Source organism: Vicia villosa, linkage group LG3 (genome assembly GCF_029867415.1).
Source record: "Vicia villosa cultivar HV-30 ecotype Madison, WI linkage group LG3, Vvil1.0, whole genome shotgun sequence".
Classification (NCBI taxonomy): Eukaryota; Viridiplantae; Streptophyta; class Magnoliopsida; order Fabales; family Fabaceae; genus Vicia; species Vicia villosa.
The window spans coordinates 215,076,580-215,093,047 of NC_081182.1; the positions used below are offsets into that span (position 1 = coordinate 215,076,580).

General features: G+C 34.0%; 2 protein-coding genes across 10 annotated transcripts in view; one reads left to right on the forward strand and one right to left on the reverse strand.

The window, feature by feature from the left end:
• The first annotated feature begins 206 nt into the window (after positions 1-206).
• LOC131593536 (GDSL esterase/lipase At1g71691) lies at positions 207-3,139 on the forward strand. Its single transcript, XM_058866075.1, has 5 exons — positions 207-514; positions 1,783-1,904; positions 2,003-2,242; positions 2,397-2,646; positions 2,760-3,139. Exons 1-5 carry the CDS (start codon positions 268-270, stop codon positions 2,978-2,980), a joined length of 1,080 nt encoding a protein of 359 aa, XP_058722058.1. The 5' UTR covers positions 207-267; the 3' UTR covers positions 2,981-3,139.
• Positions 3,140-3,177: 38 nt separating this feature from the next.
• The window catches only part of LOC131593534 (splicing factor U2af large subunit B-like), an 82,511-nt gene continuing 69,220 nt past the window's right edge, over positions 3,178-16,468 (reverse strand). The window contains exons 1-13 of one of the 9 annotated variants that reach the window (XM_058866060.1): positions 8,371-8,570; positions 7,510-7,826; positions 7,205-7,324; positions 6,205-6,275; positions 5,511-5,581; positions 5,374-5,421; positions 5,214-5,273; positions 4,863-4,923; positions 4,672-4,784; positions 4,117-4,569; positions 3,887-4,022; positions 3,670-3,737; positions 3,178-3,555 (exon numbers count right to left, since the gene is read on the reverse strand). In XM_058866060.1, the coding sequence (XP_058722043.1) occupies positions 3,418-3,555; positions 3,670-3,737; positions 3,887-4,022; positions 4,117-4,569; positions 4,672-4,784; positions 4,863-4,923; positions 5,214-5,273; positions 5,374-5,421; positions 5,511-5,581; positions 6,205-6,275; positions 7,205-7,324; positions 7,510-7,826; positions 8,371-8,481 (1,767 nt within the window). In that variant the 5' untranslated portion in view covers positions 8,482-8,570 and the 3' untranslated portion in view covers positions 3,178-3,417. Of the gene's footprint in view, positions 3,556-3,669; positions 3,738-3,886; positions 4,023-4,116; positions 4,570-4,671; positions 4,785-4,862; positions 4,924-5,213; positions 5,274-5,373; positions 5,428-5,510; positions 5,582-5,776; positions 6,162-6,204; positions 6,276-7,204; positions 7,325-7,509; positions 7,827-8,370; positions 8,571-16,468 lie in introns of those variants that run through there. The other 8 variants (XM_058866059.1, XM_058866067.1, XM_058866066.1 and 5 more) reach the window with 8 other exon arrangements.

Here is a 16,468-nt window from a genome sequence, read left to right on the forward strand (position 1 = left end):
TATATTAATAATTATATATAAAAAAAAATTAATCACACAATGTATATTCTTTTCTCATGAATAAGTGGAGCGTTGGCATGGTTATTATCTCACCCTAAAGAACATGTTCACAATGGGGACTACAATAATTACTGCAAACGTACATAACAGATGAAAACATTAATTATTTTTCAACCACCTCCTATATTAAACTCTCCCACTCCTTCACTTCAAACACATTCATCTCAATATAGTAACTATTTCTCTTCACAACTTCCAAAAAATTTCATGGCTAAGTTTGTTGAAGTATCTTCAATATTCTTAGTGATTTTCATGGTTTTTTTGAATGGTGTTGTATTAATCAAAGGCCAAAATGTTCCTGCCATGTTCATATTTGGTGACTCACTCATTGATAATGGTAACAATAACAACATGGCTTCTTTAGCTAAGGCTAATTATTATCCATATGGTATTGATTTCAATGGAGGTCCAACTGGTAGATTCTCTAATGGTTACACCATTGTTGATGAAATAGGTATACTACTTACACTCCCTCCTCTTTTATTCATCATTTTTCTTACTTATATATAGTTTTAATTTTTTCATATGCATGATTAAAATTTTATTCTAGGATTTAGAAGTATACCTTAGAAGAAAAATATTCTTCTAGTTTGTAATTTAGCTATATTCGGTTGTGAAATTTTATAGTAGGGTTTATAAGTATACCTTAGAAGACTTTTTGTCTAGACAGACCGGACTAATTAGGGTTTTGGATATTCTTTGTAAGTCGATTACTATTAAATCAGATCAATAAAATAAATAGAAGACTTATTTATCTATGGTTTACCTGTGACAAATATGTTTAAAAAATTTATTTAAGCGCAATTTAACTGTGACACATTTTAAATTTTTTATAATAAAATTTATTCAAGACAGTCATATATAGACTTTAAAATATAAATTCTTTTGAGTCTTACATTTTTTTGAAAATGAAACATGTGCGGCCAAAATTTTGACGCATTCATGCAATTAAAGTATTATGAGTTGTTTGATTTTAATCGAACAGTTTAGAAAGAATACATTTGTTTTTTATTTTATAATTAAAAAAATTTAATTTAAATAACAACCGTCTGATCAGGATCAGACAATTCAGTTTAACTTAAAATTGCCATTGGAAGACAATTTGTCATTTTTTTGTCTTAATTTCTACTTGAATAGGGTAAACAACTTCCACATCTAACTTTTAATTATTATATGAAGTAATTGGTAATAGTGACTTTCACTTTTTTCTTCAATGAATGAGTTTTTGTTTGGTGAACATGACCAAAAGGATAGACAAATCACTTTCATGGATTTCTTAAAATAGATAATGCATTAAATAGGACATGTTGCAATGCCTACACAAATTGGGTAGATTAATTAAACCTATCAACAACAAACAAAATTCATTTTCATACTATAACATAAATCTCTCTGTCACATCATATAATTAATATTTAATCATTCTTCAACCTACTACATTATAGTATAAATTTATAAAAAAAAATGTACAAAATTCATCGATGTTTTAAAAATCGAACTGGTTGAACCAGAAATCGACTAATTTGTATGATTTCGATCATATCATAGTTTGAATTAGTTGAACTACGGTTGACTCAACTAATCTTTATTTCTTGAATTATTCATTTATTTTGTTAATTCCTTTTAGTACTTAACAAAATTTTTTGTTATTTATTATTCGGTTGAATCAATTGAACCATGACTCAGAGGTTTCATTGGTTTTTTATTTTCTTATGAATGCAGCTGAATTGCTTGGACTTCCCTTAATTCCTGCATACAATGGAGCCACAGGGAATGAAGTACTTCAAGGAGTAAATTATGCTTCGGCTGCTGCTGGAATCCTTGATGCCACCGGAAGAAACTTTGTCAGTAAAAACATAAATCACTTTACATTCAACTCGATTTTAACTGGTATCAACTTTAAAATAATTAATCCGTTGAAAATCAATTTTTGTTACCGCAGGTTGGACGCATACCGTTTGATGAACAACTTAGGAACTTTGAGGACACATTGAATCAGATTAGAGGAAATATTGGACCAGTTAATTTGGCCACACAACTTGCAAGATGCATATTTTTTGTTGGAATGGGAAGCAATGATTACCTAAACAATTATCTTATGCCTAATTATAACACAAGAAATCAGTTCAATGGACAACAATATGCTAATCTCTTGGTTCAAACATATAACAACCAACTCAATGTAAGTTTCTTCGCAATTTACACTGACTCATCGTGATTCTGACAAACTCACTGTGATGCAAAAGATGAATGTGAAACAATTTGATTATAAGAATAGATTATGAACTTATTTTCTTATCTTGTGTTATGATGATGATGTGTGTGTGATATGATAGAGGCTTTATCGTCTTGGAGCAAGGAGATTTGTGATTGCGGGATTAGGGTTATTGGGATGTACTCCAAGCATATTGTCTCAAAGCTTGAGTGGAAGTTGCTCTCAAGAAGTGAACTTGTTAGTGCAACCCTTCAATGAAAATGTGAAGACCATGTTGGGCAATCTCAATAATAATCTACCCGATTCTAAGTTCATATTCATCGACAGTACTCGCATGTTCCAGGAAATACTTTCCAATGCTAGATCCTACGGTATGACTCAAAACATAATCATACGTCTCTGTGTTGTGTCAATGTAAGACACAAATGTTAACTATATGTCTATGGTTATTATAAGACTAATATTCTAGTGTTTTTGTGTGTAGGGTTTACTGAGCTGAATAGAGGGTGTTGTGGACTTGGAAGAAACAGAGGTCAAATTACTTGTCTACCCATGCAAACACCATGTCCTAATAGAAACCAATATGTGTTTTGGGATGCATTTCATCCAACAGAAGCAGTTAACATTTTGATGGGAAAAATGGCTTTTAGTGGCAACACCAACTTTGTCTACCCTATGAACATTCAGCAACTTGCTCAACTATAATTTTGTGTCTGTGTGAGAATCTTCATGTTTCATCTCAATTTTTATCTTTTCAATTGTTATTAGTTACATTTAGTGTAAGGAACTATAATATTTAGAGACTATTTGTATCTGTGACGTATTGTTATATGATGATATGAATTTAGTAGTGTTATTTGCTTATCTATGTTAGAATAACAATTGGTAATAAAACAAAAAATAGAAAGACTATTCGGTTGATCAGATGTGATTGCGTCTGCGATTAAAGATCAGATATAATTTTATCATATTATTTAAAATAAATTAGTATTTAAAATAAATTAGAATCTTAACGTTACAAATCTATGAACGTGAATTGATAAAAAAATTGAAAGAGAAGATCCAAATCCTAGACTTATATGAGTTTAATAGTCCCTGCAAATAAATCTTCAATTCAGATACAATCCAAGTGACAGACACAATTAGCCTTCATAATCGCCCTCGGCAAATTTGTTCTCTGAATAATAGACAGCTACTACTTGATTTCCCCCAAATTTTCTTCCATTCAATCCCGCACGAGCTTTTGCAGAACCTGCAACATCAGCATACTCCAAAAATACCTGCAACAAGAACAAAATTGATTCTACAGCCACAATCTATTGCATATAATCGTTGGACCCAACAAACACATTCATAAATGCCCTTTTTAGAAAACTAAATAATGAAGAACAAACCTTTCCAACTCCAGGGCATAGTTCACCATCGGATCGTGGGCGAGGAATCGCCACATTCACCAAATTACCTGCAGATTGTGTAAAGGAAAGTAGTAAAGTATGCATAGAGATAGGAAGTTATGGAGGCTTTGATTATCTATGGGACTACAAGAGGCTGTAAATATATGAAAGTTATATAGTTTGCAAGGAAAGGTAAGCAAACTAAATTGGCAATTACCAAATTTGGAGCACTCTTGTCGCATATCATCAAGAATCTCTTCGTAGTCCTCGTCATCTTTGAGCTCATCGGGAGAAACTGCATGAGTTAAACACAGCACCTTTGTTGCCACTAATGCTGGCTGTAACATAAGTTTCTACAAAATCAAAAGTTTAGCAACTAAAATTTCAAACATATGCACAAAAGATCTATGCAAGAAAATACAATCCAAAGTAACAATTCCATCATACCTGGAGAGCAATCTGCTGTTGTGCATGCATCAAAATGCTCTCTTGCTCCGGCTTAGGCTGCATGGGGTTTGTGTTTTGATTAGCCCGTCTAACAGTAAGGGTCTTATCACCCATTTTTATTCCATTGAGAGCTGCACAAGCAATATCTGTAACGGCAAGATCTTGATAAACACAAAATGCATAACCCTTTGAATTCCCTGTTTCTCTATCTTTCACTAGATCAAAACCCCGAAGAGGACCAAAAGTCTCTAAAAGCTCTCTGATCTGTGTTTCAGTAAAGTAATAAGGAACTCCACCAACAAAAATCCGATCAGGACCATCAAGTCCCCCAGCAGATCCAGGTGATAGGCCGACTGCGCCCAGATTAAGGTTTGGGTTAGGTTGGCTTGGACCTAGGGCAGCAGCTAGAGAAGGATTATAATCAGTAGGTCTCTTGACCTTAACTGGTGCACTCTGAATAAAAAATGAAATTAGGATTAACATTAACATACGTACTCGCATACTCACATAACAAAAGGATCTTGAGAATCAGTTATAATTTAAAGGAGAAGATACCTCAAAAATAATTCCATTTAAAGCCATTGCATTGCTGGCTTCCTCGACCGACCTCATCTCCACAAAGGCAAACTTCTTATCATGGTTAATGTAAACATTCACAACGGCATCACCTGCACAATAAGATTAAATCAATTAGGAATACTATAAGGTCAGCAAACTGGCAGAATCCATTTAAGATCATAATGTACCTGGACCAGCGGTGTTTCCTCCAATTGTAGCCATAACCTGACTGAAGAAAGTTGCAACTGACTGTAGCATAACAAAATTAGAAGCAAAAAATTAAAATTCAATAGTACAAACAAAACCAGATAAAATCCAGCGGTGTGTTCTCCACTTAACCATGCTTCTACTCAATTCACAAAAAACAGTAATAGAGAATGTGCACTAAGCCCGTAACATACTCTAAAAAGCTTCAACATTTTATGAAAAAAGTGGAAATTGGAAACTAAATGGCAGATAGGGAATTTAGCAAATAAGAAACTAGCTTGGCCATTCTCATTCAGAAACCAACAAGGAAAGATAATAATGTCCTATATTACCTGCTCATTAGCTGTAGGAGAGAGGCCCCCAACATACACCCGCCTAGCATGTCGTGTAGCCTATATGTTTTGTACAACAAAAAGGGACAAAATTAGAGAAAGCAAAGTAATGCTAAAAGGGAAAAAGTTAAACATCATCTCTCACAAATTCCTCTGTTACCTGTTGTGTCATAGCCTGAACTGGCAAGACAGGGAGAGCATTAAATTGCTGCAACTTCAGAAGACAAACAAAAAATATGGTGAAATTGATAAAACTTCGTCTAGCACAACCAGATTTGGAAATAAAAAGAAAAATACCTGACTTGTAGCCATGGGAAACATATTTGAGAACATTCCAGGAATTGCAGGACTTGCACCGGTAATCTGACCTGCAAGTGCAACAAAAGCATATCATCTTTTGCAATCCCGTTAAATTATTACTAGGTATCAACTGACTCCTGCTAAAGCCAGCATGAGCTTATGCATTGATAAATATTTTTCCATATGTATTAAATTTTTACCAATAAGATTAAACAATACTGTAATTTGTAAGCAAACAATAGGGATAATATTCGCAAGTTTACCAAAGTAGGTAATAGTTTCCAGTTGAAGACGAACAAGACCCACCAAAAAACAGGTGCATTGATTCCTCCTTGGACATAAAAGCTACAGACGTTGGCTCACGCCCATTGGCAGCACATTGGGGCTAGTAGCCCAACATTGCCTTCTTAGAACATAAGATAGGACATACAACAAAACAAACAAACACCAAACACAAACCAAAGCACCATTTAGTTCCAGAATATCACTAAGTTAAAAGAAAGACAAAATTACACCAAGGAAACCAGTATTCAGGAATTATATACCGGGTGGCAACTGAAACTTATCTTACCAAGTAAACACCGTAACTTGATAAAAAAAAAAACTCCATACTAGGATCAACAAGAACAACAAAAGGAAGAAAGAAGTTAAGATTAATAATGTTCGTAATATACACATGAGGAAAGTGTACCTGCAACAGCAGAAGCACCGGCCAACATCGCAGAAGCATGGGGAGCCATGTCAAAACCACTAGTCCTTTTGCTGTAAGTAAAACAAATTAGTTTTGCACTAATGAATGTTACTTTTCATGCAGAGGAAAGTGAATGAATAAATGATAACTCAAAGTTAACTTAAGAGCGTCTAACACAAATCTAAAATATGTTACAAACACTGAGAAGCAAAGCAAGCTTTCACAACTGTGAAATTAGAAATAATGAATATACAGACCCTGGTCAGTTGGCCACACCTTAGGTGGTGTAATCATAATGTTTATAAAAGGTTAAAATATTTGGTAACTTGCAAGTCCCTTTAGTTTTAATAGATACTTTTAAGCCTGTAAAGTTCCAAAAATTTGTAATGAACAGTGTGTTTATTTTGGCACCCAAGCATACTCAATCTATATTGGACACGACTGCAGCAACTTCTTCTCGCAGATTCAGAGAACATTTGCTGTAGGTTCAACACAAAGCAAACACACCAAATTCTCAAAAGGCCAACAACACTGCTTCAGCAAATTTAATACCATCATCATTACATGTGTGAACCAAGGCTTTGTAAAAATTAAGAGCTAAAACACTTGTTCAAGTTGTATAGCCTTTACAAGTCAAATGACCAGCACGTGAGTGCATATTTATAAATAAGTGATTGTTAGTACCACAAATTTCAAGTAGTGGCAACTTCAAGCAACTTAGTAACAAAATTTTAGAGTTAAAAACTATAAAAACCAAGTTAAATTATCAAGGATATATTAGACATGAAAACTACAATAAAATGGCTTCTTAAATTAACTAAGTAAATTAGTAGTCCACATGTATTCACAACATTATGCCAGCTCCCCTGTCACATCCTATAACTATTTGGTGAACTAAATAGAACACGAAATGTTATAAATGGAAGACCTAACTAACATATGCAATATGTGTTAGGGCACGCTTTAATCACAAATCTTAAGGATCTTTCTGGGACTTTACCTTTTTGAGCGTGAAGGAGAACGTGACCTTGATCTATGCTCAGATCGAGACCTTGACCTTGATCTAGATCGAGACCTGCGCCTAGTCCTATGCCTATCCTCTCGATCATAGTCCCTTCGTCTATACCACCAAACAAAGTTAGATAATAAATATTGGGGAAAAAATATATGAATAGCAAAAAACAATTGTCTGAAAATAAAACATTTCCAATGTCCTGGTTATAAAATTGTGAATTTTCAAATAAGACCAATAAATCACATGAAAAAAACTGATGCTGATGCACTAAAGTCAAAAATAACTTTTACCTGTCATAGCCACGGCTTCTATATTGATCATCGTCATCTCTATCCCTCACCCTTCTATCACTACGATCCATGTGTCGGTCTCTATGATGGTGATCACAGTCATTGACCCTTTCCTTCTCCATGCCCCGATCACGTTCCCTATCTTTGCTTCTATCCCTATCTCTACCCCTTTCCCTGCTTCTCTCCCTATCTCTGGCCCTGTCCCTGCTTCTCTCTCTATCTCGTCCTTTTTCCCTTTTCCTCTCCTTCTCTCTCCCATTCTCCAGCTCCTTTTCTCTGCTTCTCGAAGAATCTCTTTCATTATCACGAGAATCAAGCTGCCAAAAAACAATCAAAAGATTAACAGAACGTAAACAAACCCATATCTTCAAACATGACAACAAACATGACAACAGCAGCAATGACAATTCATATATAAAATTAGGGTGAAAAATAAGCACAGCAAATAAAGTAAAAAAGATGCTTTCATGGAACAGACAAACCAGAAGAACCCAATAGGTATACTCTCAAACCACAATCAGCAAATACAATATCACACTCTATCTAAAAAAACAATTTCAACAAACAACCATCATTACAACATTATTATTTATGTACTTAGTTCAGATCATGCTTTAAAAAAAAAACGTCTGTTACCGAAAAAACGGGGCCAACGAAAAACGGGGCCAACGAAACAATATCAGTATCGGAAGGTGCCGATACCAATACTATTATTCATGATTTTTATGATAAAGAACAAATTACGGTTAATTCATTCAAACTGCGACAACCGTAATAAGTGTCGCAACACCTGTATACAATTCAATTGGAAAACCCTAATTATGCAGAAAACAGAGATAAACGAACGGGGAATTAGTATACGTTAGATTTGAAGTCGGTGAGATGGTCGTCAGCAGCAGGTGGTTGTGGAGAGGAATCATTCTGATTGTGATCGTGTTCGTATTTTCTCTCTTGGAATTCGAATTCAGCCATTCTTTTTGTTCTTCTCTTTCAAATTGTGTTTGAGTTTCTGCGACTCTTATACCTTTCTAGTCCAACAATATTTCCCTATTGGGCTTCCAACTATTTTGAGGTTCGTGAAATAAATATTTGAAAATCTTAAAATATCTTTGGAAAATATATATTTAAACGTATTTAAAATTAATTTTTAATGTGATTCAAAACTTCATCGGTAAAATAATCCTGATTATTATTTGAACGTTGGATTTAAATATTTTGTGGTATTTTCGAATATGTATTTTCGAAAATATTGTTGTTATATCAGTTTGCAGCATGATCATCCTTTCCACCGATATATGCATATATGTATGCTTGAAATTGATGTTGAATGAGAATAACATAAATTACTTTAAAATCAATTGATTTAATGTATGTGTGTTATCATAAGTTCTAGCATTTAAATAGCTTTTTTATGTTTTAGATAAATTTGTTTAAATATTCTAATTGATGTTACTTTAAATTGCAATAAAAGAATATTTCACAATAAACCAAGTATAAAAATAAAGAAATAAAAAAATTATAAATTAAAACTAAATGTAAAAATAAAATAAAATGCAACTTAATTATTAAGATATTATTTCATATAAAACCACTCTCACCAATATAAAATAGTTGATGAACTAATATAATTAAAATTGTAAATCAAACATAATATATAAATACTTTTAAAATTCGGCTATTTGCTTAAAACAAAATAAAAGACCTAGTTTATAATAAAAAGTTCAAATTCACATGATATTATTAATAATCAGTTAAAAAAATTTAATCACAAATAATACATTAAATTTGTTATTCCTATCACCTATGTATTCCGAATAGATAAAGCTAAATAATTACAAAACGTTGATAGTTGCACTGCACATTGAAAATTCCATGACATATTAAAAGCAGTATTGATTCAGTACGTACACAATTAAAAATGAACTAATGTATCAGATTCTTTATATATATATATATATAGAGGTAACAAAAAAATAGAGGCTCTATGCAAAGGTCTTGTTTGTCTTTCCCTAAGGCCGGGCCTGATTGATTGCTAAATTTTATTTGTGATGTGTTGTGGTGTTAAATGCTATGTGATTTCATTGTTGAGTATTATACATGATATAGATGATTAAGCAATTGTTGGATAATTCAAATGAGTTGAATTATTGTGATATGCTTGAATGATTAAGATTGAGAGATAGTTTTAATTGCTTATATTTGTTGTTGCACATGCATTTATGGGAGGTTGATGCCTAATTGGTGTCTCTGGTCCTAAGGTGAGGATTTGGAGTGATTATAATATATGTTCAAAATTTGGTGGTTCTGATCCTACAGTGGGAATCTGGAATAGTGTGAATCTGGCTGTTCACGATTGGTACCATATGCATACGCATTGGGTCGCATAGAGTTGCATTGGAGTCACATTGTTGATGTGAATTTGTGTTGTTGTGTTTTATGTGCTAATTGTGTGTGAATCAGAACTTGGTGATGATTGTTATTGGTTTACTTGTTTATCTTGAAACTAATGAGCTATGTTATGTTTACAAACATGCTTTTGTGTATTTATAAATGTTAAGTACATGTATGTTGGAAGTGTGCGGAATTCTTGTGGTGTTGTAATTATACATTGTTTATTATTATAAATTTCTATAATGATATGAACTCTCACTCTTCTATTGAAATGATGTTTTGTACGACATCGCTCAGGTACCGGGGAGTATGAGTGCTTGCTTACAAATACATAGTTAAAGAGCTATTTCTTTGTTATCGTGTTTTTAGGTAGTCATCATGCTCTGGTTATATAACACGGGGATTCGTTTGTTTTCATGTTTATGTTTTTAGTATTATTGTGTTAATCTCCTTACATTTTGATTTTATTTGAGTTGGTGATGTGAGGCCTTGGAGCCATATGCTTTTATGCATGGTTTTATTATGCTGAGATAATATTTATTGCTCGAATATCATTTGATGAAAGTGGATATCCTCAATACCGATGTCAAGATCAGTGTTTTAAAAATCGGACCAGAACTGTCGGTCGGACTGATCAAACTGGGAACCGGCTAGGAAACCGGTCTATTTTACACATTGTTGATATTTTTGAATTTCGATATTTGTTATTCTATTTTACACATTGTGGACAATCGAATGTTGAAAATTTGAGTCGGTGTTCGTCCAAGATTGGAAAGAGTCAGTTGAGAAGGACCATTTCTAGTGTGACACTTGTGAATTGAGATATTGGAAGGTGATGGTGGACCACCGAGAGCCCTATTGTTGAAATTTTTAATTTCTATGTTTGTCAGTTCACTTTACACATTTTTGGCAATTTGATGTCAAACAATCGAGTCGGTGTTCGCCCAGGGTTGGAAAAAGTCAGTTAAGAAAGACCCTTTCTAGTATGACACTTTTTGAATTGTGATCTTGGAAGGCGATGGTGGACTTCCAGAAGTTTGATTGTTGAAGAATTTGAATTTATATGTTTGTTAGTCTGGTTCACATGTTCTGGATAATCCGATGTTGAAAATTTGAGTCGGTGTTCGTCTAGGATTGGAAATAGTGAGTTGTAAAGGACAATTTCTAGTGTGACACTCATGAATTGTGATATGGGAAGGTGATGGTGGACCTCAGAGAGTTTAATTGTTGATTTTTTTTAATTTTTATGTTTGTTAGTCCATTTTACACGTTCAATGGCTTGGACGGTCCAATGGCTTTTAGGCTTAAAATATAGCTGGTTAACATGGGCCTGAAGCTTTGCAAATTTCCTGGATTCATTGAGCTCCATAACAACATCACCAATATTCTAAGTTAACACTTGCGGGTTAGGAATTTCCTTTTTTCAAAAAGACCGCGTTTCTAGCATTCTAGAGATTCCAGAGCCCACTACAAACCACCTGGGCCAGATGCCAATCTTTCTTTTTCAAGACATCAGACAACTATTCGTACACGTCACCTGATAGAGGAAAACACATGACAAAAGGGGAAGAGAAGAAAACCCTCTTTTAGAAGTCACAATGTAGAAAAACATGGCTGATAGTTTCAGGGAACATGTGACAAAATGGACATGAGATGTAAAGTTTAATAACTTTTTTCTCCAAGTTACAGTTGGTTGGAAGGATGTTGTTAAGAAGCCTCCAGATGAAGTTTTTTGTCCACTCGTGCAAAGGAGCCTTCCAAAGATGCTTCCATAAAACACCATTCAAATTGGAGGAAGTTGCAGCCTTTGAACATTGGAGAATCCTTCTCGATAGGATAATGGATCTGAATTTCTTTGTACAGATTTCTATAAAAAAATTGGTAAAATTTATCAAAGTTCATGTGCTGCTACTCCCCAACAAAATTTGGTTGTTGAGAGAAAACATGGCCACATTCTTAATGTGACTAGAAATCTTCTTTTCCATGCTCACTTCCGAAAATGTTTTTGGTCCTATGTTGTTCTCCATGAAATTAATCTAATAAATAGATTGCCTAGCCCTGTTTTGAAACATAAATCTCCTTTTGAAATGCTTTATGATCAGTATCACACTTTCATGCAATTAAAAGTTTTTGGTTCTTTATGCTATCTTTTCACTTTGGCTCAAAATCATGCCAAACTTGACCCAAGAGCTCGCAAATATATTTTCCTGGGTTTTAAATTTGGTACTAAAGATTATGTTGTTTTTTACCTTTCTACTAGGGAAATTTTATATCTAGGAATGCTATTTTCTATGAATCTAGTTTTCCTTTTGTTGATTCTGCACGTACATCAACATCCTATTACAGCACTGCTCTTACTAATTCAGATTTTTCAGCCTTTATGTTTGATGACCCCCCCTTACTTCCAATGCTCTCCTACTACTTCCAAACCTATTGCATCTCCACCTTCCCATGAGTCACCTACTAGCAGCCCCTCTACCTCCAACTTTCTTCCTGAAAACCATCTCTCTACCACTCAACCAGCCCCTGACACAATCACACTAAGAAAATCCACGAGAGCTCTCCAAGCTCCTTCTTACCTTAAAGATTTCCACTGCCATTATAAACCTCACAATTCATCCTCCACTTCTAACCTTTTATATCCATTACACTTTGTCCTTTTCTTTCAGAAATTATCCCCTTCTCATCTACACTATACTTTTCCATTACTAATGCCAATGAACCTCAAACATGCCATTTGACCATCAAATACTAACATTAGATTGATACCATGGATACTGGACTCAAATCCCTTACCACTAACAATACATGGTCTCTAACCACATTACCAAATGACAAAGTTGCTATTGGATGCAAGTGGGTCTATCGTGTCAAGCATGGAGCTGGTGGCTCAATTGAACGTCATAAAGCTTGTCTCGTGGCCAAATGATATACTTAACAAGAAGGGGTAGACTTCCTTGACACCTTTTCCCCTGTTGCTAAACTAACTATTGTTCGTCTTTTACTTTCAATTGCAGCTACTAAAGGTTGGATTCTTTAATAACTGGATGTCGACAATGCCTGCCTTCATGGTGATTTGCACAAAGACGTATACATGAAGTTACCACCAGGATTAATGCCGACTTCTCCTAATCAAGTGTACCGCTTACACAAATCTTTATATGGTCTTTGTCAAGCTAGTTGCCAATGGTTTCACAAGCTCTCATATGCCCTCATTTCCCTTGGATATCACCATTCAGAATACGACCATTCTTTGTTCATGAAGTCATCTACTGCTACCTTCACTGCTCTGCTCGTCTATGTCAACGACATAGTCCTCATGGGAAACTCAGCTTCTAAAATTACAACAGTTAAGGATTTTCTTCATTCTAATTTTTGCATCAAAGACTTGGGAAATCTCAAGCATTTCCTTGGTATGGAAATCTCACGCACCACCAAAGGTATACATCTCTGCCAACACAAATAATCCTTGGATATCCTAGGCGACACTGACCTCCTTGCTTCTAAGCCCGCTCCTATTCCCATGATCAAAGATTCCAAAATACTTTATGATACCTTTGTCACTCCTCATGATCCTACAACCTTTTGCCACCTTTATTGGACGTCTTCTCTACTTAACGAACACACATCCGGATATGAGTTTTGTAGTGCAAAATCCTAGCCAATTCATGCATAATCCAACAATACATCACTATTGAAATTTTGGTATCAGATATATGATGTCGAATGATATTTCACGACACAAATATCTATTGATGAGGTTTATGAAACAAGATTGCACGGTAACGAAAAATAGTGCAGAAAGGTAAAAGACACAGGGAATTGTTTACCCAGTTTGAAACAACCTTCCTACTCTGGGGCTACCAAGCAAGGGATGAAATAAATATATGATAGTATCAATTCGAAGTTAAACTCCCGCGTTAACAACTTTTCACTTAATCATGTGGCAACCGGCTTAAAAATTTTAATAAAAACAAAGTCGCCACCCACATTTTAGGGAAAAATGGGAAAACCCTTAAAATTAAAGAAAAATTGAGATTTGGGTAAGTAGGTTAATTAGGCAAAAGGAAGGTGTTAGACACCCTTTGCCTCCCTTGTACTCAAGGGGACTCATTAAGCCTTTAGGTTTTAAAATATCGATGGTAAGGTATAAAAAAGGTTATTTGAAAAATTGTTAAGTTAAAAAAAGGTTGGCCTCATGTTATACGAGATTTAATCACTGGCCAAAATAATAAAATTATGATCCTAAAATTTAAACCACTTTTTATAGATATGGAAATTAGGTTAAAAATCCATAAAAGGAAATAACCCATATCCAAAAGCCCAAAATTTGCCGTTAGTCCAAAATTTGCCATTAGTAAAAATAGGAGAAAAAGTATCACAATGCCACTTATGGGATTCAAACCCATGACTTCTTACTTGAAAGCCTTATTCCTTACCAATTGTGCTATGTTATTTATTTGAAATAAAAACCCAATTGGAAGCATATGAAAGGCGAGCACATATTTGTTATTTTAAAAAAAAATTTACAAGTAAATTATTATATTTTTAAACAAATATTTATAAAAATCCGAAATATTGTAAATAAACTAAGGAAGTTTATAAAATCCAAGTTTATAAATAATTTTGAATTTTGAAATGGAGCCTCATATTGTATGAATAATAAGCCCAATTAAATACACACTTTTATTTAATGTATACCCCCATTTAATTAATAAAACCTAATGACCTCACATCTTATGGATGTTAAGTTTAAGAGATTAAATTGAAGTACACACCTATTTTATAATCTTGATCACACTTATATACGTATATATTTTAATACATACGTATTTTAAATGATGTGCCAATAAAAATAAATAAGAAGGGACAAGTCTTAGTGAGTCAAATTTGGGGTATGACAATTGCCCCTATTTAATTACTCTTCCATTAAAGGGTGCGAGAGTGCCAGTTCTCGCATGTTCAGATCGGAGGGTGATTAAATAATGGAAGACCCCAAAATTTGACCAAAGAAAAGGCATAAATGACGCAATTAACTTATCCATATCGAGGTTTGTGAATTGACATATCCGATTTTGCTATAAGAGAGAAATTTATAGCTACGAGATACACTTGTAACATATTTCGCTTCCTGGTAAGGAATACGAATGCCGACTCTATATTTCCAATAAAGTCGAGAATGCTTAATGAAGATTCTGCATTCTTACCGCGGCCTTGAGGGGTAAGTGATACGAGTCCAAACTCTATTTTGGGATCCGTCCTGTAGAGTTGGAGAAGAGCATAGAGAATTAACTTGCTAATACCTAGGGATTGACATAGAAAACGTTCGCAGATTCTCTTTTATGCATCCTTACCACGACCTAGCGAGGAAAGAATGCGGGTCAAACTCTGTTTGGGATCCGCCTAATAGAGTTGGAGAAGCATGAATAATTAACTTGCTAAAGCCTAGAGACTGATAGAGCAAGCATTTGTAGATTTTTGTACCATGCATTAAGGATTAACTTGCTAAAACCTAGAGATTGACATAGCAAGCGTTCGAAGATCCTGAATTATGCATTCTTACCATGACCTAGTAAGTAAGGAATGCGGGTCCAAACTCTGTTTGGGATCCGTCCAATAGAGTTGGAAAAGCATGAAGAATTAACTTGCTAAATCCTAGAGACTGGTAGAACAAGCATTCGTAGATTCTCGTACCATGCATTAAGGATTAACTTGCTAGAACCTAGAGATTGACATAGCAAGCATTCGTAGATCCTGAATTATGCATTCTTACCATGACCTAGCAGGTAAGGAATGCGGGTCCGAACTCTGTTTGGGATCCATCCAATAGAGTTAGAAAAACATGAAGAATTAATTTGCTAAAGCCTAGAGACTCATAGAGCAAACATTCATAGAATTGGAACGCGTTTGATTGTTTTTGAATTGGGAAAAAATGTCATCGGTGCACAATTCGTTAATGAGGCTCAAAATAGAGAACGTGTTTATATCCCACGAAATAATCTTATTCCTTCAGAGGCTAATGTTTCTATCACTTTCCAACGAAGTCAGTTTCCTGTATGTTTATATTTTGCAATGACAATTAATAAAAGTCAGGGGCAAACATTATCTCATGTTGGACTATACCTACCAAGACCGATTTTTACACATAGAAAATTTTATGTCGCTTTATCTCGTGTGAAAACTAGAAAAGGATTGAAGATCTTAATAATTGATGATAGTGATCAATCTTCAACTATCAATGTTGTCTATCCGGATGTTTACGTATACTCATATATATATATATATATATATATATATATATATATATATATATATATATATATATATATATATATATATATATATATATATATATATCATAATTATTTTTTATTTTAATTAAAGATGTTTCAATCATTAAATAATTTATAATAGCTAAACATGATAAAAAAACAATCTCTACTGGAAAATATATAAATAACTAAAAGAAGGGAAGTTAGGTTTTCTCTTTGTCTTCCTTCATTCGATTTCTATATATTCATAATACAAATTAGGGTTTTTTTCAACTTCCTTTAATTTCTCTCATTTT